We start from the raw sequence: 26067 nt of genomic DNA on the forward strand, positions 1-26067 counted from the left end.
GTATGTTTGCACCTGTGAATCTTTGCATATTTTGTTTATCTGGTGGTAAGATGCTCTGCTTCCCTGGTCTATAGATTCTCTGGGTATTCATGCACCTCGCCTTTCTTGTTCATAAGGTACTTTATTTCCTTGGGTCATTGGGGGATTTGTCCTCAGAGTCTTTATGTGCACTGTAGATGTGTGGTACACCTATGTCTTACTTTACTTTGACCTCTGGGTCTTTAGGTGTGTTTTCCTAATGGATCAAAAGGAGCATAGCCTCCCTAGATCATTTGATGCTTTATTCTCAAGGTTTCCTTATCCTTTGTCTATGTTTGGTCTTTAGATGTTCTGTCTTCCAAACCCTTTAGATGCTTTGAACCCTTGGCTCTTTACATTTTTGTCCACTGCTCTTTATAACCCAGGAGCATAAACTTTCTAAAAACTCTTTACATCTAAAGTGCATGAACTATCTAAAGAGTCTTGTGTTTCTGGGTCTTTTGATACTTTTTCCAAATTGACCTGTCAATCCTTTGTTAACCTGGGCTTTTCTATGCGTTATTTCTTTGTACCTTTAAATGACACATCCTAGGTCCTTAAATGATAAAATACTTTTCATGCTTAAATGCGTTTAAATGTTTTGCCACGTTGTGCCCCCCAAGATGTTTAGATGCCTTAGCCCCAAGAGTTGAGGTATTTTGTTTCCTAGCCTTTTTAGATTCCTTGTCCTCTTTTACGTTTATGCATTTTGTCGTACTGGGTCTTTAATGAATGTTGTTTAATATTTTTTCCTCTTATCCCACAGATGCCTCAATGTACGCTCATTTCCTTTTCAATGCCTTTGATATAGACCGAAATGGTGCCATTCGTTTTGAGGTAAATAGTTTTTTTTTTCTTTTGATGACTGAAAACAACCTTGTTTGAACTGAAGGCTGTGAACAATTCTGCCATATGAGACAGAATAGAGTGCAGATCTTTGCAAGCTCATCTTTCCTAAATGGATCAGACTAATGATCAGACAGAAGCCCTTTGTTACTGAGACCGAGGAGTGGACCAAAATCCCAAACGGAGGTTGGTGAAATAAAATACTGTTCAAATACCTTTCATAACATTTGGTTAACAATTAAATAGTGGTGAAATGCCGCAGTGCCTTTTAATACTATTTAGTAAACAATTTTGGCTTGTTTTCATGGAAATTTTTGTTTTTTCACAGATTGCTAATGGCAGGTCTCAGATTAGTAAGTCTTAAAAAAAAAAAATTACTAAAGAGCCAATTGATTTCTTAAAACTCCTCCATTATTTATTTATAAGACGCAACCCTAACACTGTTAACATTCTAAAGGGTATTTATCCATTTAAACAACAACAATTAGAAAAGGAGCATCCACTATATTGTTTTGTATCCGGACTAAATTCAGGCAATCCAATGTTAACAAATATAACAATGATGAACAAGAAATTAGATTCAGTTTTCAGTAGTCTTAAGACTGCGTCCAGTATCCAACTTTTAATGATTTTTCAATACATGAAATTTTGCAATCAACCCAGCCAACGCGGCTTGTCCTCTATGGACTTCATCAGGATTGTGCTTTCCAAACTTGTGTGACTTTTTTAAATAGCAAGAAGTATAGCCTCCTGTTTCACTGTCCTCTAGGTAATAAATCCCTTTTCGGGTGGTGTAGTACCCCCTAAATCATCATCTTCCTTCGTGTGTTAGGGCTCGAGTTTTGTGGAAAAAATCATTTTTCCATGAGACTCAAGCCCTGGAGCACTCCTGATGCATCTCATGGGGCCGCCGGAGGAGTTGCTGCTTTTTCCTGGGCCCCGGGACCTTCCGTGTAGCTGCCTGCCCAGCATCACAGCTGACATCGCCTTGCTGTGGGCTTGACCCGTGCCAGTGGGTGACTGGTCTGCGAGGCGGGTGCCCCAGGACGTTCCCTGCAGCGCAGGCAGCTCCCGGGGGCGCCGTTGCAGCCCCGTGAACTTCTGGGCCTGCTGCCCTGTCGCGCCTGGGCTCTCGCCGGCGGTGCTATCGGTCCCCTCTCCTGACCTGCTCTGCGGCATCCTGCTGCTGAGGCTGAGCACCCCCCATGCATGCTGATTGGATTGCCCAACCTCCAGCCTCTGGTTGCTGCCCAGCATCTGCTTGGCCTGAGCCTGCGCCCCAGCCTGGGGCCAGATCGGAGTCCCGCCCAGGCCAACAAAAGTGGGCCAACCGCGGAGTGCTGTACCCCGCCACCCCTGGACCTTTTAGCCTGTCCTCCTGGACTGTCCTGGTTGCCTGCCTCTTGGCCCCCTGCTCCCTCTCATCCCTGCAACTTCAAGGCCTGATGCCACCATCTTGACCCGGGCGGCCCTGTGCTGCCTGATGGCATGGGGGTGCCTGCCTGGGCCTGATGGCACTCTGGGGTCCCCACTGTGCTGAGGAGGACTGCTGGAGGACTGACCAGGGTCCCCAGGTTTTTTGCTGACTGCCTTGGGATCCTTGTTTTTGAGGGTCCGAGGTGCTGCCTGGCCCTTTCCTGCCATGCTGACCTAGGCCCTTGGATCCTGCACCTCACCACTCTCCAGCCCCCGTTGGCGGCATTGATGTCTCCTTTCCTCCTGCGGCCCCCAATGGCCCCTCTGTGGGAGGAAAACCTCTTCCCACACTGCTGACTGCCTGTTTCATGGCATCCTCACTCCTGCTGCCCAGCCTGACCTTGTGGCCCTGGCTGGGGCTGGCCTGGAGGCCCACCTGGGAGTGCATGAGAGGACTGGCCATGGGGTGCTAGACCCCTCTGTTACCCGGCCCTCCCCTGTGGAGTCATCCCGATGCAGGATCACCCTGGTGAGCATGCATTACTCCTGGTCCTTGCTCCCATGAGCCTCGCCGTGCCCTTGAATGCTGGACTTCCTACCCACGCCTGCCCTGGGCCTGGTCGTCCCTTGCCGCTACACCCCCGAGACTGATCCTCCGCTACCTCCGGGGACCCCCCTGCCACGCCCAAGCATTGTACCTGCGCCAAGCCACGCCCACCTGGATAATGCCAACTGGCGCTCCCACACTTAGTAGTGGGCTTCTAGGCCGTGAAGCCCCCATCATGCCCAGAAGTAAGCCTGTCAAAAATCACACGGTGGCCTCCCTCTGGGCCAAACCGGCCGCAATGGACATGGGCACCAAGAGAGAACGGACCCTACAGCCCCTTCTGGCGTCTCCCGCCCTTTCCATAATGCAGGACTACATGGAAATGTTCCTCTCTGACATATGCCAGCAGCTTGGCTCTCTGAAGATGGACTTCAAAAGGTGCCTCGCCAGTTGCTCAGGGACGTCACCAGTGCTTAATTTGAACCGGTGGTTTCCGGTGTTCAGTACCGGCACTTAATTGGTTTCTGGTGCTCAGCGCACGCACTCAACAGTCATCACACACTTATGACACTCTGCCACATGGTGGCACTGCTCATCTAATTTAGAGATGTTTATGAATACAAAATACATTAAAAAATACTAATTCCTGCCTCCCCAGCCATTTCTTTTTAGTGGGACCCGGAATAATCTGAACTGTCGCACTTGAAGGTGAAAGAGCTGGTTAGCAGTTGTTTTGGTGATGATGGGGCAATAGGTAGTGCAAGTTGTAGTGGCATCCTGGTCAGAGCTCCGGCACTTATTATTTTACAAATGAAGCACTGGACGTCACGGTGGTGGGAGACAGAGTGGATGACCTGGAGCGTGCCGTCGGCTCTTGGGCCAAGGACCAGGAGGTCCTTTGGCGACAGGTGAATGCTCTGGTGGAGCAACACATCTAGTTCCAGGCCAAATGGGAGGACTTGGAAAACCAAGAGCAGCGCAACAACCTTAGCATCAGGTGCAACCCCCGGGGAGCGCAGGGGGATGACATCATGACTTTCACCAGGGGCCTCTTGACGGCTGTCTGCGGGGGGGTTGGGGTAGGCTCTCCTGGTCCTGAACAGGGTGCATCGGGTTGGCACCGTCCTGGGGCACCAACAGGTCCCCCTGGACATTTTCACCAGTGTCCACTTTTTACAGGATAAAGAAACAGTGCTTCGTGAGGGGCAAGGCAGACCTGGTGTTCTGAGGCTACACCATGCAAATATTCCAAGACATCTTCCCTCTAACCTTGAAGAAGAGGTGGGATTTCAAGCCCAGGGCCATAACAGAGCACTTACACTCCCAAAATGTTAAATACCAATGGGCTCACCCCTTTTGACTGCTCTTCACCTGGAACGACAAGCAGCACATGGTCTGCTCTCTCATTGAGGCCAGATTTCTCTTGGGCCTCCCAGGGGAGGCCCCCCCTCCCCCATGTGCCCAGATCCATTGCAGCCCGATGGCACACGGCCCACCGGCAGGGTTGCTCCCTCCACGAAAAGCCCTCCCAGGCCACGAAGACTGCGAAAGTGAATATCATTGTGCACCTTCAGAACAAGAAATCGGAGAGGTCACCTCCTCCAAGTAATGGTGAATGACATTTTCACCTAAGCCCGGCTCCCCGCTCGCTGCTGTGTAGCCAGATTCCCGGCTCGTTGGACTATTGCTCGCCAAGCAGGGCCCAGGGCACGAAGCCCAGCCCACTGTTGCTCATTGTTTGTTGTTTCTCACTGGATTCTTCTCCTTTGCAGGATTGATTACTTGACTACACTGGTTGCTTGACTTGCTAAAGCCCACCCCTCTCACATAGCGAGCTCTCCTTCGTTGAGGTCCCCTCTTCCTCTGGGTCCAGTACATCTTTCCAGGCCCTTTATGGAGTAACTCGCCTGGTTGGGCCCTGTCGGCTACTTTATCCCTCCCCTGCATCATTGCATGCCTTTCCAGCCCCTCAAGGTCTTCTTCCCAAAGCAGCCTCCATGCTCCCCCTTGGGCACAATGAGGGGGTCCGCCCTCTCCAGTTGCTGCTCACTCTGTCACCTTCTGCACACCAAGCCCCCTGTCACCCGGTCCTGACTCATGGCTAACCCCCCTAGCAAGCGGCATTAGGTGTGGCGCTATCTCCTACAACAAGATCCAGACATCATATTCTTGCAGGAGACCCACCTCATCCATCCGGACTGTCACAGCATGGCCCACCCCAAATACCCACACCATCACTGGACATGCATTACCACCAAGACTCTGGGTGTCGCCATCCTATCAAATGAAACATCTACACGAAGGGTCTTAAGCTCACAAGGGATTCAGATGGGAGGTTTATCACTCTTCTAGTCAAGAGGGAAAGGGACACCCTGACACTTCTCAAACTCTATGCACCCAACCAAACCCAAGATGATTTAATTTGTTGCATCCTTTCGGGCCAGCTCGGTGCAGCATCTGGAATTTTCATTGTGGTGGGTGGTTTTAACATTGTCTGGGACCCCCTGCTGGACAGAAGCACCCCACAAATTCAGGGCACTGGGGCAATGTCTGGGTCGCTCAAGAAATATATCCGGGATGCTGGTATGGTCAATGCCTGGCGCTACCTCCACCCAAACTCCAAAGACTTCTCTTTTTCCTCACATGTGCACCAGTCCTACTCCTGCATCGACCACCTATTTGTCTCCTACCTGCTGCCTGTTCTTGCCTCAGCGTGTATATCAGACATTTCCATCTCAGATCATGTCGACATCGAACTCACAGATCATGTCGACATCGAACTCACATGGACACCACATGTTGCCTGAACTAGCGCGCCCCAGCGATGGCGTCTCTCCCCTCAACTCTTAGAGGACCCGGTTGACAGGGTGGCAGTGCTGGGTACCATCCCGGAGTATTTCCAGATCAACTCCCTGCCTGACACCTCCCCTCACACCCTATGGGAGGGTTTCAAATCCACCATACATAGGGTGCTGACCTCCATCTCCATAGCTAGGACTCTAGAAGCGCAACTCATTGAAACCAAGCTTACGGCAGACATTGTTGCCCTGGAGTGCACTGATAAACAGCACCCCACATTGCGAGCTAAGCATCAACTGGCAATCCTGAGGGGTCAGCTTCAAACCCTCTGGGTCAACAAGGCTGAGTGCTTGCTCCCCGCCCTTCGGCAAAAGTATTACGAGGGGAGAGATAAGGTGGGATCCCGTCTGGCGCGCAGTTTGCGTCAACAACATGTGAAATCCCACGTTGCCAAACTTCAAACAGCGGACTTGGCGTTCGGTGATTCGGGCATTGGATAAGCAGAAGGCCCTTCGGGACTTCTACTGAACCCTCTATGCTCCAGGGGGAGAACACCCCACTAAGATAGATAACTATCTCCAAAACTGTCCATGGCCGCCACTGGATCCCTCCCATATTCGCGATCCAGAGGAGCCTTTTACGGACGCCGACCCCCACAGAGCGCTTCGGGAGCACCCTAAGGGGAAATCTCCTGGCCCTGACGGCCTCACTCCGTCCTTTTATATGACTTTCTTGCTGCAGCTCTAGGACCCCCTGCTCACCCTCTTAAATTCACTCACCCACTCTACAGGCCTCACGCTCACCATGTCTAACTTTTAGAAAAAAAAATCTGAACCCTAAACCTGGCAAGGACCCTGTCCTGTGCTCCTCCTATCGACCAATCGCCCTCCTAAATACTTATGTGAAGCTCTATGCCAACAGCCTGGAAAACCTCCACCCCGGGATAATAGAGTTGGACCAAGTGGTGTTTATAAAGGTCAGACAAGACCCTGACCATCTTCGCCGCTTGGCTGGTCAAAAAGGCCTAGCACCACTCCATTCCTGCTCTCCTCTTTTCCTTGGAGGTGAAAAGGCTTTCGAAGGGTGAGCTGGGCGTTCTTGAGGGTGGTGCTATTGAAGATAGGACTCCGTCCAGTTATGATGAGTAATATTTTGTCCTGTTACATGGCACCTACTTCCTCCATTCGTATCAATGGCATGACCCTCTCCTCCTTCCTGCTATTCTGAGGCACCCGTCAGGGCTGCCCGCAGTCCACTCTACTCTTTGCCGTTGTGGTTATGTTATGTTATGTTAAACGGGGTTTTGTTAAGCGCTCAGCTACTCAAGCAGAGTGTCCCGGCGCTATCAGACCCGAAGCCACAGAGCTCTAAACAGGGGGGGGGGGGGGCTTATTGGCTAAAGAGCCAAGTCTTGAGCTCTTTTCTGAAGGACAGCAAGCTCTCACTCATCCGTAAAGAGAGTGGGAGGGCATTCCAAGCCCGGGGCGCAAGGTACTTGAAGGAGCGTCCACCAATGCGGGCGCGCCTAATTGCTGGGACCGTGGAGAGAGATAGAGACGCTGAGCGCAAAGCTCTGGCTGGTTTATAGAGGATGAACCTCTTTCTGAGATAACTAGGGCCCATGCCATGAAGGGTTTTAAAAGCAAGGGTGAGCGTTTTAAACTCAATGCGCCTCTGGATCGGCAGCCAATGAAGGGTTTGCAACAGGCCAGACGCATGGGCGCGATGACCAAGACCAAAAATCGCACGAGCGGCCGAATTTTGCACAATCTGCAGGCGCGAGAGGAGAGACTTCGGGAGGCCCAGATAAAGGACATTGGCATAATCAAGCCTGGATCCTATTAGGGCCTGCACTGTCGTCTTCCTGTGGGCAATGGGGAGGAGGGGAAGGAATTTTCTAAGTGCTTTCAAGACCCCGAAACACTGGCCAACCAGACTCATAATTTGTGGTTTCAGAGAGAGGGAGGTGTCCAGCTTAACCCCAAGATTTTTTGCCACCGGTGTTGCATTAGAGGGGGGGGACATGTCCAGCGGCCACCAGGATTTCCAACACGTATCAGGGGGACAGCCAAAAAAGAGAACCTCGGATTTTTCCGAGTTGCATTTGAGTTGATTCATTTGAAGCCAATTAAAGACTGCCTCCAGACAGCCTTTGATGAGAGCACCATCGAAGTCCATATCTTTCTCGCATGAGAAAAGGAGCTGAGTATCATCAGCATAAGAGACAATCTGGGCACCGAAAGACTCCGCAAGTGCCGCCAGAGGGGAAATATAGATATTAAAAAGAGTAGGACTCAGGATTGATCCCTGAGGCACACCCACCTCCATGGGTGGCACTACCGCGGAGTGTGGGGGTGCCCAGACTGTTTGTTGGCGGTTGGACAGAAAAGACGAAAACCAGTTGAGTACCGTACCACCAATACCGATCTCCTCAAGGCGCGCTAGAAGGCGGCCATGGGGGACGGTGTCAAATGCCGCCGAGAGATCAAGCAAAATCAGCATTGCCTTCCCCCCAGAGTCCAGGACTTCCTTAATGGCCTCAGTCACCTCCAACAGGGCCGTCTCCGTGCTCATGTTGGCACGGAAACCGGATTGAGTGTGGTGCAGAATACCATGGGACTCAACGAAGAGCGAAAGGACAGACTGCACGTGCTTTTCCGCAACTTTTGCCAAGGCTGGGAGCAAGGAGATAGGTCGATAGTTGGCATGAGTAGTGGGGTCTAAGGACGGCTTCTTCAGCAGTGGTACGACCATCGCTTGCTTCCAGATGGAAGGAACTGTGCCTGTTTCTAAGGAGCGGTTTATAATGGGGTTCACCATCGGGTTTAGCACATGGGCCACTTTAGCCAACAGCTTGGCAGGGCAAGGGTCCAACGGAGAGCCCGATCTTATTTTTAAGAGTAATTCCAGAGAGTCAAGAGGTTGGAGAGGAGGGAAACTCATCAGGCTGGGTTGCCCCTGCTTAGGCACCTCAGACGGGGTATTGGGCCAGGACAGTCCTCCCAGGTCGAGAGAGGAAAAAGTAGCCTGAATACTCCTGATTTTATTGGAGAAGAAGCTGGCTAATTGAGAAACCCACGTCTCAGAAAAGGAACATTTGAGGGAGCTGGCGGCAGGAGAGGTAAATTCTTTAACAATAGCAAAAATTTCCTTGCTAGTGTTCGCAGCTTCTTCAATCCTATGGGTGAAGTACATTTTTTTGGCTACATAAATTTCTTTATGATAAGCCTTAATACAGGACCTATAGGCCTCCTTTAGTGAATCTAAATAGTTGGCACGCCAAGCTCTCTCGGCCTTCTTACAAAGCCTTCTACTGGTATTGAGAGCGTGTGTGAACCAGGGGCCAGAGGCACGTGAGGATTTCTTAAGGGAACGCTTAGGCGGGGCTAAGTCCTCCAAACACTGTGCTAGCCATGTTTGAAAGCGAAGGAGGTCCAGTTCTAAGTCCCCGGTGAGAGAACAGGGGTGAGATAGCCTATAGTGCTCAATCATCTCAGGTGTGACTAGATGAAAGGGGCGTGACAGGCGGGACTGACATCCGACAGGCCTACCCGTCCCCGCGAACAGGGACTGAATCTTAAAAGTTAGTAACGAATGGTCCGACCATAAGACGGGAAGAGGGGGTGCAACAGAGATGGGAGAGGTGGAGAAGATCTGGTCCAATGTGTGGCCTTTATCGTGGGTCGGCGATATCACGTAGGGTAGAAGGCCCAAGGGAGCAGTGATATCAAGTATCTGGATAGTGTCAGTGGCAGCCAGAGTATCAAAATGTATGTTAAAATCGCCCAATAGGATAAAATGTTTAAATTGAATGCTCAGAGTAGATATTATAGTAACAAGCTCTTCGCTAAAAGATCCCAAGGGGCCTGGCGGTCGATAAATCAGCAGACCGGCACAGGATTGAGCCGGCGAAAAGGAAAGGCAAAAACCCAATGCTTCAACCCCGTGGATTTCATTCGTGGGGATAATGGAGCATTCGTACTGTCTATCTATCAGCAATGCTACACCCCCACCCTTTCTGTTCATCCTGTCTTTTCTAAGTATGTAATAGTTGGGGGGCAAGGCATTAGCAATATCTGGGCCCGACGTATCATCAAGCCATGTTTCAGTAAGAAATAGACAGGCTGGCTTGAAATCGGTCAGGAAACTGAACAGATCTTGAGCATGCTTGCAAGCCGAACGAGTGTTTAAAAGAGCACAATTGAAAGACCGGTCGTCCGAGTTATGAGTCGTCGTAAGGTTAACTGCCGACTAAGCTTGGGAGCCATGGGCTTCACCCAGTCCCATCTCAAGGACCACCCGCACCCTGGACAGCTCAGATTCTCCCCTGTACCAAGGTCACATACCCCACAGTTGCTGTGCAGGTCAGTTCTTAAAGCACGCAGCTGAGGGCCAGTGTACTCCACTATTCCGCACCCGTCCGCATCCGGGACGCTGACGGGCGCAGACGGGCTTTCCTTAGGCGCTCCTTTGGCGCGGGAAAGGCGCCTCCGCAATGCGCGTCCGCTGCGCGGAGTCATCACCTTCTAGTTTTATAGTTCCCGCCCGTGAGGCAGCAAGCCTAGTCCGCCGACCAGCGAGCCAGCCTCACTCAAGATGGCCGCCGTCCCCGTGCGACTATCCCGCTGTCCACTGACCAGCGAGAGGGGCGCCCAGAGAGCACAGCAGGAAGGAGGAGAGCGCGGAGCAGCGAGGAGCCGACACCGGTGAAAGCGACTTCGCTCCGCTGCCCCAGGTAAGAAGAGAGTCCCCTAAGCCCCCAAAACACAGCGAGAGTATAGGAAAGATCTCCCGGCTTTGCGCCTCAGGAGAGAAGGTGCAGCAGTAAAGGCAGAATAAATACACTTCAATACACTTCACATAAGATACACCAAAGAATTAAAAACGATAAAACAATAAAATCCAGTTTTTAAAATAGCGCTAGTCAATAGTGCAAAGTAGGCAATCACCATCCACCGCCACAGAGAGCTCACACCAAGGCAGCCGCCCAGGTAGAGTCCGTGGCAAAGGTCTGATCGGGGCAGGGCAGGGAAGCTAGTTTTATAGTTCCCGCCCGTGAGGCAGCAAGCCTAGTCCGCCGACCAGCGAGCCAGCCTCACTCAAGATGGCCGCCGTCCCCGTGCGACTATCCCGCTGTCCACTGACCAGCGAGAGGGGCGCCCAGAGAGCACAGCAGGAAGGAGGAGAGCGCGGAGCAGCGAGGAGCCGACACCGGTGAAAGCGACTTCGCTCCGCTGCCCCAGGTAAGAAGAGAGTCCCCTAAGCCCCCAAAACACAGCGAGAGTATAGGAAAGATCTCCCGGCTTTGCGCCTCAGGAGAGAAGGTGCAGCAGTAAAGGCAGAATAAATACACTTCAATACACTTCACATAAGATACACCAAAGAATTAAAAACGATAAAACAATAAAATCCAGTTTTTAAAATAGCGCTAGTCAATAGTGCTATCCAACTCCGGTGTTCGGTGGACATCAGAGGCATCCCCTTTGCTGGACAGGAACATAATGTCCTGCTATACGTTGATGACCTCCTCCTGGCACTGACAGAGCTGGACACCCCCCTCCCGGCGATTGTCCAGGTCCTGCAAGCCTAGGAGCTCATTTCTGGCTATAAGATCAATTTAGCAAAGTCGCAGGCACTCAATCTCACCCTCCCACCGCAACACCTCTTGCATCTCCAGGCAGTCTCCCCCTTTCAATGGGCCTTGCACTCCATACAATATCTGAGTCACAAGCTCCCTCTCCTCTTGGACAAGGTCAAACGGGCCATGCTTTTGGAGGGCGATTCGCGAGGACTTCCGTCAATGTAAGATGCTCTGCATTTCTTGGTTGGGCCGTCTCAACGCGGTGAAGTTGAATATCCTTCCCATGCTCCTCTACCTATTCCAATCGCTCCTAACGCCCGTTCCCATCAAAGACATCACCAAGTTACAGGCGGACCTGATTGCCTTCTTCTGGAGAGGTAAACACCCTTTGCGGGCGATTATTATTGGGCGACACACTTACACTTCATCTCCGAGTGGGTAGTGCGGGAGAGCAAAAAGCACTGAGTACACATAGATAGAGCTTTTGTCTGGAGGCCACTATGGGACCTGGTCTGGCTGCCTTAAAATTCCTGACCACGCAGCGCCTGTGCCACCACCCGATACATACAGTGTTGGAGATCTGGAACAAATTGGCTACAAGACATGGCTTGACCATATTCTTTTCGCTAATTAACCCCATGGCATGCAAACCTGACATTTCCCACACTCTCCCCCGAGAGTCCTTCTTAGAAGCAGCCTTTACAACGCAACCGTTACAACGCATGCAGTTACATTGCATGCCGTTGCAGCAAAAAAGGTGCGCAGCAGTCGGTAGAAGGTGATGGATTTAACTCCAAGACCTTCCCTACTGTTGCACACACTGCAGTTGGAATAGAAAATAATCTATTCCAACTTCCAGCGCTCCCCCGACAGAAAGTCGGGATAAAGTTTGGCAGTGCGATGGCATGCGTTGTAACGTCACATATCCGTCCTTCCCGGAGTGGTTGTGAGGCAAATGTCGGCTCCTGCAAGACCTCTTTCATGTCTCAACCGTCAAGTCTTTCGAACAATGTAAACAGGACTTTCACCTGTCTGAAGCTGCTCGCCACCGATATTTCCATCTCCGACACTGAGCCCTCTATCCTCCCAACGCGGAGGCAGCTACCCGCCATCTCGCTTGCTTCGAACTACTCGTTCGTAACTACACAGGCTCCCAGGGATTGGTATCTAAAACATACACAGTCCGTCTTCTCCCCCGCCATCCATATCAGTGGAAATGGTACCAGGATGGCACATCTGCAGTTACCCAAAAACAGCTGAAACAACACTGACAGGAAATCCTGCGCATACACAGAAGCATTCCTCAACAGGGAAACAGCCTAAAAGGTCATGTTCCAATGGTACTACACACCCACCCGCCTACATGCCATGCGCCCCACTATCCCGCCTCTTGTTGGAGCTATGAGGAAGAGCAAGTTGATTTCCAACACATATGGTGGGCGTGTCCCACCCTGAACAACTTATGGAAGGAGATCTTGAGTCACATTAATGGCACCCTAGGGTATCCAGTTCCAGACGACTATCACACTGTTATTCTGGACATTCGCCCTACATCTCTGACTGCAATGACCCATGCAGACAGGTACCTAACGCGACAGGTGCAACTAAACAGCTTATAGCGTGATCCTCCGTTGCCCCCCACTGCCTCCTGGTTCGTACAACTTGGGCACACTGTTGCACTGGAGCAGATGACGCATATGCTCGCCCACCGACAAGAAATTCCAGAGACTCTGGTCACCTCTCATCCACTACCTATCTCACCTGGAATAATCATGCTTTCAAGTTAAGGGCTCTCCATCTTTTTGATGTCTAGATACAGACTGCCCTCAACCTCGGCTCTGACCAAGCAGACTCGGCAGGCCACCCTTTTGTAAGCAAAGCCCCCCCCCCCCCCCCCCCCTTGGTATTCTCCGTGACTCATGGCCTTGATTACCTCACTGGTGACCACTTCTCCCCAAGTCTCCCCATTCTCACCTCCCAGGTTTACCCCCCCCCCTCCCCCCACGCACATGCACCCTCTGTTTGGTGTCCACATCGCTTAAAAGACCCCTAAACCTTGGCGTAGCCCGGTCAGCAGGCCAGATCTTGCCTCCCCTAGGCTTCTTTTAAGTGTTGTTACCTTCTACATAGCTATGTCAATGTTTCATTCACACGCTATCTCTATGTAATGAAACCTACGGTGTATTGCTGTTTACCCCCTTATTTTTGAGGTCGAACTCAATAAACAGAACTTTAGTTAAAAAAAAAAAGATGCAAATTAAGAGATTTACAAACCTTAGAATTGGTCACAAGAGAGCGCATCCAAGCATGCTTCAGAACTGTGTCTCAAGCAGAACCTCAGTGACTGGGCTGAACAAGTTAGAAATGCATCCAGCTATTCTTGTATTCCTATTGAGAAGGAATGTGGCATAATTATTTGAGATAATCAGCCTGACTGAGTAGAACCAATACTTGTTCAAATATTCACATGAGATTGGGCCTCTTCTGTAATGGTGCACGCTGGGTAAAATTTGAGGGAATAGAATCCCCCTGGCATAATTCCCAACAAGCAAAAAATTATTGCATGGAGTGCTGTTTAGAAGAATTGCCAAAGGACATATGTGATTCAAGCATCTCAATCCATGATGATACTCCCCATATTAGTTTTATTTTCAGTAAATTAACCTTAAAAAAATACTTCAATTGCTTCCCAGATGTGGAAAGCCTCCATTGGGAGCGAGCTTCATATACCTAAGAACTCAAGCTCTCAATTTTGGTCAGTTTTTACACCTCCCCGCAAATACTTACATTTTTATATATTAAACTATCACTATTAAAGCTTTTCTGAATTTTTAAACTTGATCTGGTGATCTCCTTCAAAATTACCAAATTAGCACAAGATGCTCCTTCAGTGAAACTCTTGTGAGTTCATGTTATCTTTGGCTGTTAGTACGCTATTCCTTGGTGGGGTGGGATCTGTACTTTCTTGCAGTGTTGAATAACAATTCCAGCCGAAACAATCTCCTAGGAATTTTAATTCCAGATTTTGCTTGCATTACTGAAACTATTCACCCAATTTAATTGTGCAAGCGCCTCACCATAAGCCTCTGAATAATTACGTACTTGTGCATCTTTGCTGGTAATCACAAGGACATGATGCTTGTATTTCCCTAACTGAATCAAAGTAGAAATAGAATGTGAGCACTTGTAATGAAATTTAACATAGGCAAAAGTTCATGGAAGTGGGGTGCACTTGCCTCTCAAAAGAATGTGCACTCAAATCATCATTTTCTCTACCCTAAAAACGTGTTCCAACTTCATACCAATGTGAATAACAGGAGTCAAATGTCAATTTTATGTATTGAAGTTAATTTTAAAACATTTATTTGTCAATCCATGCCCGAACACATCAGGGCATGACCCTCCCCCAAGTAGTAATGACTTGAGTGGGTACTCACTAGGAATGACTGAATGCAGTCAGCATTCGGTATTGCTGCACGTAATATTCATGGGATATAATAACAAATACATTCATCCTATAGGAGGGGCATTTGTAGATTTATTGGCTGTGCAGAATAATCTGACCTAGTACAGCCCTCAAGGTTGATCTGTGAATACTCATGACCTGAGATCACCGGATCCATTAACTTTCAAGCAGATGGGATGCTGGTAGAAAGCCGGTCATAGTTGGAGATGTCCCGAAGGTTGCCTGCACCATTTATTTTATCATCTGCCCAGATTGGATTTGCTGTAACTCTGTATTTTCGTTTTGCTGATGTGCATGTATTTGACTTTGTGGCTGATTCACATTTAATAATACCGATTGTGTCTCTACAGGATTTTGTGATTGGCCTCTCAGTCTTGCTGCGTGGAACTGTTCATGAAAAGTTGAACTGGGCGTTTAACCTTTATGACATCAACAAGGACGGGTACATCACCAAGGAGGTACTGAGCTGCTCAGATCAAAACTGACTGATCTGGATATGAGAATGTTGTGTGTTTCTTGTATGGCCCATTGTCGTATTATTGTTGATACTCCTGTGCTAGCTTTAGAGTCTGTCACCAAAGCTAATGCTCCAAACGCAAAAGCCCTCCATCCTAGATGGATACAATGGGCTGCTTCCTTAACATCTGTTGATGTGGACTTTGTCTTTGACCCTTCTTTGCAGACACAAGAATTTCTATAGTATGAGCATGTTTACCCGTTACACTCTACTGTTCTGCCTCTTGATCTGTATAAATATATTATTCACACTGATGGTTTAACTAAACCTGCTATGGGTTCTAAGCAGCAATATTCTGCGGCACGCACCATCGTTGTAGGTGTTATATTGGATGGCATATTCCAACCTCTAACAACTTGCGCACAGTCTTTAGAAGACTGCACCACGTAGATGGCTGAACTGAAGGCTTTTTTTCTTCCACTTGAATGTATAAATCTTGAATTCCGCACTCTTATTTTGTGTGGTTCGTATAACTGTGTACAGTCCTTTAATAATAATCTACATTATTGGCAACAAAATGGATTCAGAGATTCAAAGGATAGCACAATCAAGCATAAACAGCTTTGGGTTCAAGTGGTTTAATGCAATTAAAAACAGCACCCCTTTACTAAAGGGGTTTCCTTCTAAATCTTCTTCTCATTTAAATGTCCAAAATGTTCTTTTTGTAACGATTCTTTGAGTTGGCGATCGCTTGAATCCCAACCAAGACCACAGACTTGTAGCAGCACATGAAGGTGTTGCTTCAGCACATGCTAGGCAGGAAATGAATGTCAGCCATGGGGGGCGGTGCCATCAGTGCAGTTGTCATTAACACACATGGCATCATCATAAAATCATGCAGGTAACTGAGACACTGTGTTACCTGCATTACCACAATTGGCTTCATCCCAGCAGCAGTGGACAGCTCGCTTGGCGCAAGCAGCTCCTGGATCTGCATGTAGCATTGCAAATGTTCAATAGATTAACCCAGTACTCTCTGCCTGCGCAGCACTAGTTGTGTTCACAGTTCTTTTCCCCTGAACACTTTTGACTGGCTTACCAGAACTCCTCTTCCTGCCATGTGCTGCATGGGTTCACAGTTTCCCGTATGGCACTTCTATGTACACTCTTGTGTTAGGGTCGCCTCTGTATTTTTTGTTCTCTAGTGATTCTGATGCGCATAAAGTAATGTGCTCATTGGGGTAGAAAGGTAGCATATTCAGCTTGCTCAATGATGCATAACATTAGTAAAGGTGAGCGCCCGTAGACTCTGCCATGCAGCGGGTGGTGGAGTTTTTGCCAAACTCCGTGCTCCAAGCAGACCACTCTGCCAACTCCACCGGTGGAGCAGAATTTAATGCCCACCGCTATGTTTTTGTCCAATGAGAGAAGCCAATTCTAGACCCTTTTACGACTTCTCAAAACCTGAAATGCAGGTTTTATGCAAGCTGGCATCCACAACCAGGGTCGTGAGATAATGCGTTTTTGATAGCGTGGTCAGAAGTCTTTGTCTGCACTTTTCCCCCCGACGATTTCTTGCTTTACAGTGAAAATCTCATTTCAACGAAAGGGAATAATTTAAGCATGTTAGTTTTCAAACATAACTGTACTGGGGAACTACAGTTTCAGGTAAGTAACATTTATTTATTATTATAATAGTAATACTTAGAGCATTTGTAGTGTGTACAGAAAACACTCTGGTGGTAGTAACTGCATCTTCTAAATCACCATACCTGTTTTCAGTAGTTTACGATGACACCAATTGGTTCAAACATTGCATAGGCCCCAGAAGAAGGGCACAAGATACTTGTTCCTTTATGAAATCTGCTATTTATCCCTAGATAATTAGTTATTGAAAGTATATGTCCGAAGGATTAAGAAAACAAGTATCTCAAAAACTGATATCATGTTCTTCACACTAGTAAACCTCTTACTTGGAATTTTTCAATAGCATGTTTCCACAGCCAACGGATAATGCGTAATATTGCAAAGTAAGCAAATAAACAGCAAATATATTGTCAGTGCTCCTGCAATGCTCTACTTTAATTATGGTGGACATAACAAAAAAGATTGTATGTACCCTCGATATCCCTGTTATTCTTGAAGTACAAAGCTCTTAAGTGTATATCAACATAAAAATACACAAAGCACCTAAGCTATCATATTAACCTTCTTATTCTCTGATGTGGTTTATCTTATGTTATTATATATATGCTCCTGGCGCCCTTTGCCTCTAGTTCCCCTTCCCCAGTTAAAACCTGGGGCTAGTGTGGTTACATTATATATACCACTGCATACACCCACTATCCACAAGACTACTGAAGGTATCCAATGTTCTCATCCTTCGATACGCATACACTGTTTCGTCCTCCATTCAATACGAAATCCGGTGGCTAATAGTACAATGTGATTATGGGATGAGACTGTATTTGTATTGAGGGATACTGCAAACAGTTTTGTAGTTCTATTTGAGATTATCATACTTGTAATAGCTGTGAAAAAGCTCTACTGGGGACTGCTGAAGTGAATCATCTGTTGCTGCATATGAACATGACTCCTCATACATTTTATTATCGGAAAGAAAGGATCACTCTTTAAATAAATCTATTTGAACCAAGTTGTGCCGTGATTTAGGATTGGTCTGTGTGGATTACTTTTATTTTCTCATTTATACAAATATTATGTTTATTTTTCTGTATCCTATAACGTGGATTATCACCCCGCAATCAATTATCTTGGCTCTAACTAAAATAAAATGACTTAACATAAAAATACACCACAAAACAAAAAGCAATGACGTCAATGAAAGATTAAAACAACTTGTTTTAAGACTTTTCCGAAACGTTAAAAGAATTGCTTACTGTCAAAGATAAAACCGCAAAGAATCATATCTCTGTAATACAGCCACCGACAAAGTGTCCACCAATGGTTCTCAAAATAAATTTAGAGATTTTTAAAGATATCTTTGGATCATAGCCAATAATGTGACTGGTCCAATTTAAGGTGAAAACTAAGACTAAGCTAGTGACTGGAAAAGAAAGACTTGTGTACCAGGCATAATACATGATTTCAGGCCCTGGGTTTACGTTTTAATGCCAATCCAGCTGCACATTTTTGGATTAATTGCAATCTATGAATAAGGTTGTCAGGCAAATTAAGATGAAATGATCTGCAATAATCCAGTTGTGATGAAACAAACCCATTTAGGATCTGAATCCTATGAGACAAAGCAACCAATTGAACAATGCGTTTTAGTGTACTGGGCTGGAAAATACAAGACTTGACTAAAGAATTAACTTGATTGACCAGGATTAGTCCACAGTCCATTTTATGCCCTAGTTTCTTTAACAATGGGATCACGCAGGCGTAGGACAAAAAGATGCCGGCTGATACCAGAGATCCCAAAAAAGGAATGGCTGTGCTGTAAAAAAGGAATTTCTCTCACCATTGAGCTTCAAATTGTAATTAAGCTCATCCAGCAATCGACTTTCATGAGACAGTCATGCAGTCTCACTGCAGCAAAAGTTTCCTCCTGTTTGATCTTTTGAATAACCTGTGTATTGCCTGCATAGATAATTAGTTCAAACCACAAGACTGAATAATTGGGTACATCAAAGCTTGCATATATAGATTAAACAAAATAGGTGTCAAAATAGAGCCCTGTGGCACCCCACTAGAGGTAAACAATTGAGAAATTGAAAGTTGGATTGTCGGGTTAGTTAAGAAACTGGCAAACTAAGCTAGTGCAGTGTCTTGAAGGCCAAGCTTAGAGAGACATTTAGGTAAACGGCTAGCAAATTGTTCTCTATACATTTGCACAACTCATCCATGGCCATGGTAACCGCCAGTGTTGTACTAGACCCTAGCTGAAAATCCAACAGGGAATGATGTAATGTGGAGATGGTTGATACGGTATCATGGAGCAGATTAAAATCTTCCTGCCTCAGTAAAAAGAATAAGAAGGGCAGTTGTGATTGTGGACGGTAATTTGTCAACTTGTCAGCATATACAAATGTTTTTTTAACAATTGTCTGACCACAGCTAGCTTAAGTAGAATAGGGTTGTCATGTCCTACCTTGTGGTATGTTCTTATTACATCTTATGATCTCTAATGAATTTAAACTTCTCTTAAACTAGGACAGAGCCAGCCTTCCCACGTCAACCTGAAACCCTAATATTGTGAACACCTTTTACCCACATTTTAATTTTTCGAAAAATGGGCACTGCCATACTGAGAGGCACATATATGAAGGGGTTTGCGTTGCATTTGCACTACACGATGTGGTGCATGTGCGACTCAAACCCAAAATGCAATTCAACTCATGCAAAGCCACTTTGCGTGGCCCTGAGTAGCTTAATAAATCAGGAATAACTCAACGCAGTGCAAATCGCTGCATTTCATCACTCTGCCCTAGGAAGACTTCCCATGGGTGTTGCATGAGTGTTCACACGCAACTCCCATGGATTTAGAACGCATTCCTAGATGTACCATTACTGGTAGACCTTTGAATGCTCCAAAAGGCTACGCCTTCCCAGGGGAAGCGTAACTAGGAGAAATATTTTCATTTCTCCTCTGTACCTCCTCTTTCTATGTATGCTGCATTCTGCAGCACACATAAAAGGAGGAATATGCCTCAGAGGATTTATTTGTGCATGGTGTCCCTTCCTGCACAAAAAAATCATGCATGCAATGGAGGCACCCTTGCACCATAGTTCAAGGCTGCCTGCGCTGGGGCTACGTAGCCCATTGTGAGCCAGCACTAGGGAAAGGACAGGAATGCACTGTATTGGGATAAATATGGCACATTCTTGCCATTTACCTGTAACCTAACACAGCAAGGTTACTTGCTGCGCTGCGTTGCTTTGTCATAAATATGCCCCTAAATGTCATGTAGCCAGATCAGTGCATGTATTGTAACATTTGAGTTGGACTGGCATTTTATTATTGGGGAATTCTTACAACAATATCTGTTTGTGTGTTAATGCATCCAATGAAACCAACTGTGTAAATAAACTGCACAGGAGCCCTAAGACATCACCTGTGCAACACCAACAGTCTTTATGGAAAAAAAGTAATTATTATTGACATTGGCAATTCTTGTTATTATGTGTTTCTCGTCTATCATTATGCCAACCAGGTAGTCAACTCTATAATTCTGGTACTAAGCAATTATAATACATTTTACAAACTCAATAAATACCTGCTTTGACTAGAGATTGCATTCTAGAAATGCAATGTCAGAAGCCACCTGGCAAACTGACCGCACATCCATTAACATCCCTCACAAAGGAACTGAGAAGGATAATAGCTTCACTAAAGTGCAAAATAACTGTCTCCTCCTCATTGAGAGTTATTGTATCTCCATGCCTCGTGCCCTTTCTTGATGTAGGTAAATACTTACATAAAGCCAAAGCAAGATTGTCCACCATCAATATTCTACCACCCCTGCCCCCAGAATGTGATATCCCCTTGCATAGTCTACAGTAACTTGCATCTACTGATGTTGGTGCCCTAGGAAGCTGCCCTGTTTTTCCATAGAGGTCACCCAGCACCTGGCTTGACTAGCCATTCTGCCACTTTGGCATTTTCCGTATGGGCTACAGCCTAGGTGGCTTTTTTCAGAGCTGAGTGAGTTGATATTTCTTGTTAGTGACTCCTGGATTGTGGGACTAGTTTGCCAGGGTTGATTTTAGTTTCCGGTCCAACTTCGCTGCAGCCGCCCCTGCTCTTGTTCCAGTTGCAGCACCTTGTGGGACTGGTTTGAAGATTTTTGCCAGGGCTGATTTTGGTTTCAGACAATCTGACATGTCCCCAGTGGGCTGCTGGTTTGTGGGATCCTTTCAGAGCGGAAGTGCTGTTGTGACACTGCTGTGACTCAACTATGCTGAATTCTTGTTGAAGCCTCCCGAGTTGTGGAGCTAGTTTGAACATTTTGCCAGAGCTGGTTTTCTTTTTCTGTGCCGTCCTGCTGCAGCCGCCTCTTGTCCATGCAGGGCAAGATGCAAGCAAACTAATCAATCCTATCTGTCTTTTTGCTTCTACGTAACATTCTGCCCGAGAGCATACTGCAGCAACTTAAAAAAAAGAAATCTACCAAGTCCACACCAATGGCGGCCCAGATTCTCAGTTATGTTTGTATTTACAACCCAATTGAATTGTCGATTTCCAGTTTCAATTTGATTCATTTTCAACCCAAGGAACAACTCTTATCTTTTAAAACCTGACTCCATTCACTATAAAAAATATTTAAATACAAGTGCACCAGTCTATAACTGCCCTCTGCTGAATTAAAGTGAAACACTTTGAGACGCCCTTTCTCCTTAATCAGTCACACTAAATAGATATAAAACAGGTTTTGTTTATTTTGTCAATACTTGTGATCAACAAGAGCTTAAATCACTGCTTTCCTTTATTAATCGAGCATATTAGTCTTGTTCATTAATAATAACCCAGGATCGAATCCTGCCTTTGTAATCTAGCCATTCACAAAGCCCTGGGTGTCATTACAAATATAAAGAATCATCTTCTGTTAATTACTTACTTGTGTATTAACTAAAAGAGAAACAATACAACATCATATATAATGTATTACCCTTGTACCCAACAATCGGTCACTCTTTGAAAACACTCACATTGGGTACACGTGATAGAGTAACGTATGTATGCACGTTTCTGAACAAAACACAATACTTACAATTTGGGCAGCTCCTGGCTCTGCAGCTGTGATCAGGATTTATTAAAAATGAACATTTAAACCAATACAAGACCTTGACGATTATAGTGTAAGATAACCATTGTATAATACCTAGAAAAAGTATAACAGGACAGAAACAAGTAGATCTATTTAGAGAACTAAGGGATGTACCAAATGTAGTATCCACTGAGCTGACGGGTCTTGTAGAATGTGGTCTCACAAAAAGCAGTTGCCACTAATCTGCAGTGTCTAGCAAAGTGTGATGTGTGTCAGAATAGTGGTAACTAAACTCCGGTGTCTAGGAAAGATAATTGCTATTCCTAGCAGCATGTGGGAGATGTGTGCAGCGTAGAATAAAAGGCAGAGGTTCTTGACCTGTGATCTATGGATCCTTGGGGTTCGTGATGCCTACTAAGGGGGTCTGTGACTGTTTAGAAAATTAAATCATGCTGTGCAAATCTAGGCTATAAATTAAGTTGGTAACCTTTGCTTAAAAAGACAAAGTGATATGATAGAGTTCAGCATATTGCTTCAGTGTTTTAGAAATTAAATCATGGTTTGAAAACTTCAATCTACCCAATATTATATATTTTTTAAATATTTGTACTTTTATTGTTTATAAATCAAATTAAATGTTTTATGTCTGTTTTCGTTTGATATATACTTGGGTCTGTATTTTTGTGTATTGTGTTGTGGTGCAAATTGTAGCTATCGCCTAGTCCAGAGTCTCCAGCTTACTGTAATGATTCAGTAGTGGTCCACAGAAGTCTAATGGTAAGAACTGCTGATATAGAGACTAGAGTTTATAGTATCAAGCAATATCCAGTGCCTTGTAGGGGTTGAGTGTAGAATAACAGAGGGTCTAGGAATGTCTAGGAATTAGTATTCAGCAGTTTGTAGGGATGAAGCGTACTGAAGGATATTGAGTTTAGGAATGTATGATCTGGGAGAGGTATACTATATAAAACCAATGAAAAGTAGGGTGTGAAATATTGTTTGAATGTTGGAAGTGAATTGTACTGGATTTTCTGCAACTATTTTTAAAGCATTTTAATTCGCTAGATTATTACCATAGGAGATTGGAGTTTTAACAATGAATTCACCTTTTCACAGCAAGGTGAATGACTGATTGAATGTAATGGCTATGTAATAGGATTCTGGACATTGGAAACATTTTGTAAGTGTTCTTATTTGGAGCTTGACAGTTCTTTAAACTGATTCTCAGGGTCATTAAAAGTCTAGTTTTTTCCAGTTCGCGGAAATAAAGAATTGGCCTAATTATTTCAGACAAATTTCCACATATTACAGACATTGGGGCTTTAATGCTACAAATCAATGGGTCTTGGACCTCGTTAGAAACACACATACGCTAGAGTTTGTCCAGAAACCCCTACCTACTCAAACTTAAATAAGATCCTGTCAACATCTATGTTGCTTAAAACTGGAGAGTCTCATCATGTTTGAGAAAGGAGCAATAGAACAAGTACCCTGTGCCCAGCGAAAATATATTTTTTTGGCACTATGAAAAAATCAGGTGAGCAAAGACTGTTTTTTTAGTTCTTTGAAAGGTAAGCAAAAGTACGAGGAAACAGTCATTTTGCATGGTTGTGGTGCAAGCAGCCCTTCAGATCATGAATCAAAGGGATTACATGGCATCATTAGATCTCCTAGATATATTTTTCACATCCCCATACTTCTCAGCCACTGAAAATATTTAGTATTCAAAGAGGCCGATAGCTACCTTCAGTTCAAAGTTCTCCCTTTTGGCCTTAAATCCATTCTTTGCATATATACAAAGTGCATCGCTCCAGTGGCAGCACACTTAATAGGAAAAGGTCATCAGATTTTTTCCTGTCTCAATGTTTGGCTAGTGAAAAGGATTTATTTTCAAACCACCAAAGAATCTACCAGAGCTTGTCTGCAGTTCTTCAAGAAATTAGGACTCCCTCTCAACAAATACAAACCATCTCTGCATCCTTGATGGAAGATAACATTTTTGTGAGCTATTCTGGATACTGTGCAGAACAAGGTCTTTGGTACCGGCGAAAGTCGAAAACAAAAAATAATCAGCTTGGCCAACAAACAGCACAAAGTAGTGTTTCAGTGGCCTATTCAATCACTCTTAAGAATGATGTCATCCTGCATCCCTTTAATCAAATTTTGACATCTACAGATGAGACAATTTCAGGAAGAATTGGACATCAGTGGACACAGTCAGATGTCATTCAATGACATAATCAAGACCACACTTGTAAATAAAGGGACCCCCTCTAAAAGGCGTGTAAGGTCAGGGAGCAAGAGGGGAAGACTAAACGACTAAACCAAAGAACAACTGCCCTAAGACCTATATTTCTTTACCATAGATTAAATCAACGTATGGATTAACAACTACATATAATCATTGCATAGTTTTAACATACAGATACACAAATACATGATCTTTTTCCTTTTTGTAAAAAATCATTTTATTATTAATTAGTATTATTTTATAACTGTTGTAAATCAGTACAAATCGTTTTATATTAATTTTATAACATTCATTAGAAAAACACAATTTTTTGTAAAAAGTTTTTTGATAATACAAACAAAAATATATCTAAATATATACAAAAAACAACTACTTAGATAACACCCTACACATGATTCAATCAACTCTCAGACACATTCATGACTCTCACTCACTCCCAGTCACACAAGACACATATACTTATTGGGTACAGGGAGCACACAGATGCAAAGACTTCTCCGATATACAATTTAGATGACAAAAGCCAAAAAAGGTCTGGGTGCACGTGGTCTATGCGCGTTTCGGTGGAGTAACACAACCGTGAACCACCTTCATCAGGACCTCGCCCAACTAGGATATAGTGTCACCAAGACAATTCAAGGTAGGGGTACCTTGCTAATTGGAGTTGGGTATGATACCCATAGTCCAGGTTAGTCAGACATTAGGGTGTTTAGACAGCGAATTCCTTTTCATCTGAGGCTGACCAAATCCTATTAATTAGGAGTAGAAGTTTGTTTCTGGGGGATTTGTTAAAAGAAAATGGTTTCCATGCACCAATATATCAGGTATTTATATGTATATGTATTGTAGATTAAGTATTTTTATTCACGCACTCATCGAATGGGCCATAAGGTAGATTATATCAATGGCAGATTTTTGTATTAACTCCTAATATGCCCCACGGGCCAAAACCTCCGCAATGGAGCCTGCTCCCTCAGCAGAAACTTCTAACGTAACTCCGCATCCATCTACTAAACGCTAATCTATGGTAAAGAAATATAGGTATAATCAAGATCACAACCAAAATGAAAGCTGCTTTGCCCTGGTGAACACGGCTAACATTTCTGAATCCAGTGCCCACAATTTGTGTTGACCATGATGATTCATTGGAAGATTGGGGATATCATCTACAAAACCTGGAATTCTATGGAAGATGATCACCACCATAAACTCAAGTTCATATCAGTTTCCTGGAGTTGAAAGCGGTGGCATTGGGTCTACAGTCCTTCCTTTCAAGCATCAGGGGTAGTCAGTACTGGTACATAAAGAAAATACCATGACTATGTATTGCATTTAGCTACCTAATTCTCGAAGCTTTTATTAGCTTACTTCACAGTGGTAGATGTAAATACAGACTTGTCACTGTATCTCTGCACACCTTAGTGCGTGTGCACACTTTCTTCTCACTTTGTTTTGGTCCTGACGAAAGCCTCAATACTATTTTGTTGAGGCTGAATCATGTAGACCACATTTGGGATATAGAAGACCAATTTTTCTTCGTCCATATCCCGCTTCATTTTTAAACGTACCCCAGAGACCCAGGTATAAAAATCAAAGATTGGATACCCTGGAGGTACTTTTAACTTGTTCTTTTCCCTTTCACTCACAAAAACCCGCTCCGCTGTAATTCAAGTGTTGTAGCACAGCTTGGTTGTACTCGGTAGCCCAGTTGGGAACCCTATGATGAAGCATGCCACCAAATAGGTTGGTGGGTGAGGGTTCTTTTAATAAACCTTTTGTTTTCCCAACATTCCTGTGAATTACAGTGGGTCATACTTCTACTTTGGATACCTGACCGGGTTCTTCTTTGTTGTTGCTTATTGATTAGTTTCAGGGAGATAGACGTTCTTCTACACTCCTTACTCTCTCTGTGTTGCCACTTATATTGAGATTTTACATTGACAGGACAAAACAAA

The 26067-nt window shown here is 45.4% G+C and overlaps 1 protein-coding gene across 3 annotated transcripts in view; it reads left to right on the plus strand.

The window, feature by feature from the left end:
- KCNIP3 (potassium voltage-gated channel interacting protein 3) overlaps positions 1–26067 on the plus strand; it is a 592826-nt gene that overhangs the window by 531289 nt on the left and 35470 nt on the right. For all 3 annotated transcript variants that reach the window (XM_085634140.1, XM_085634141.1, XM_085634142.1), the window contains 2 exons: positions 785–855; positions 15024–15131. In XM_085634140.1, coding sequence (XP_085490266.1) covers positions 785–855; positions 15024–15131 — 179 coding nt within the window. The remainder of the gene's footprint in view (positions 1–784; positions 856–15023; positions 15132–26067) is intronic.

Source organism: Triturus cristatus, chromosome 11 (assembly GCF_964204655.1).
Source record: "Triturus cristatus chromosome 11, aTriCri1.1, whole genome shotgun sequence".
Classification (NCBI taxonomy): Eukaryota; Metazoa; Chordata; class Amphibia; order Caudata; family Salamandridae; genus Triturus; species Triturus cristatus.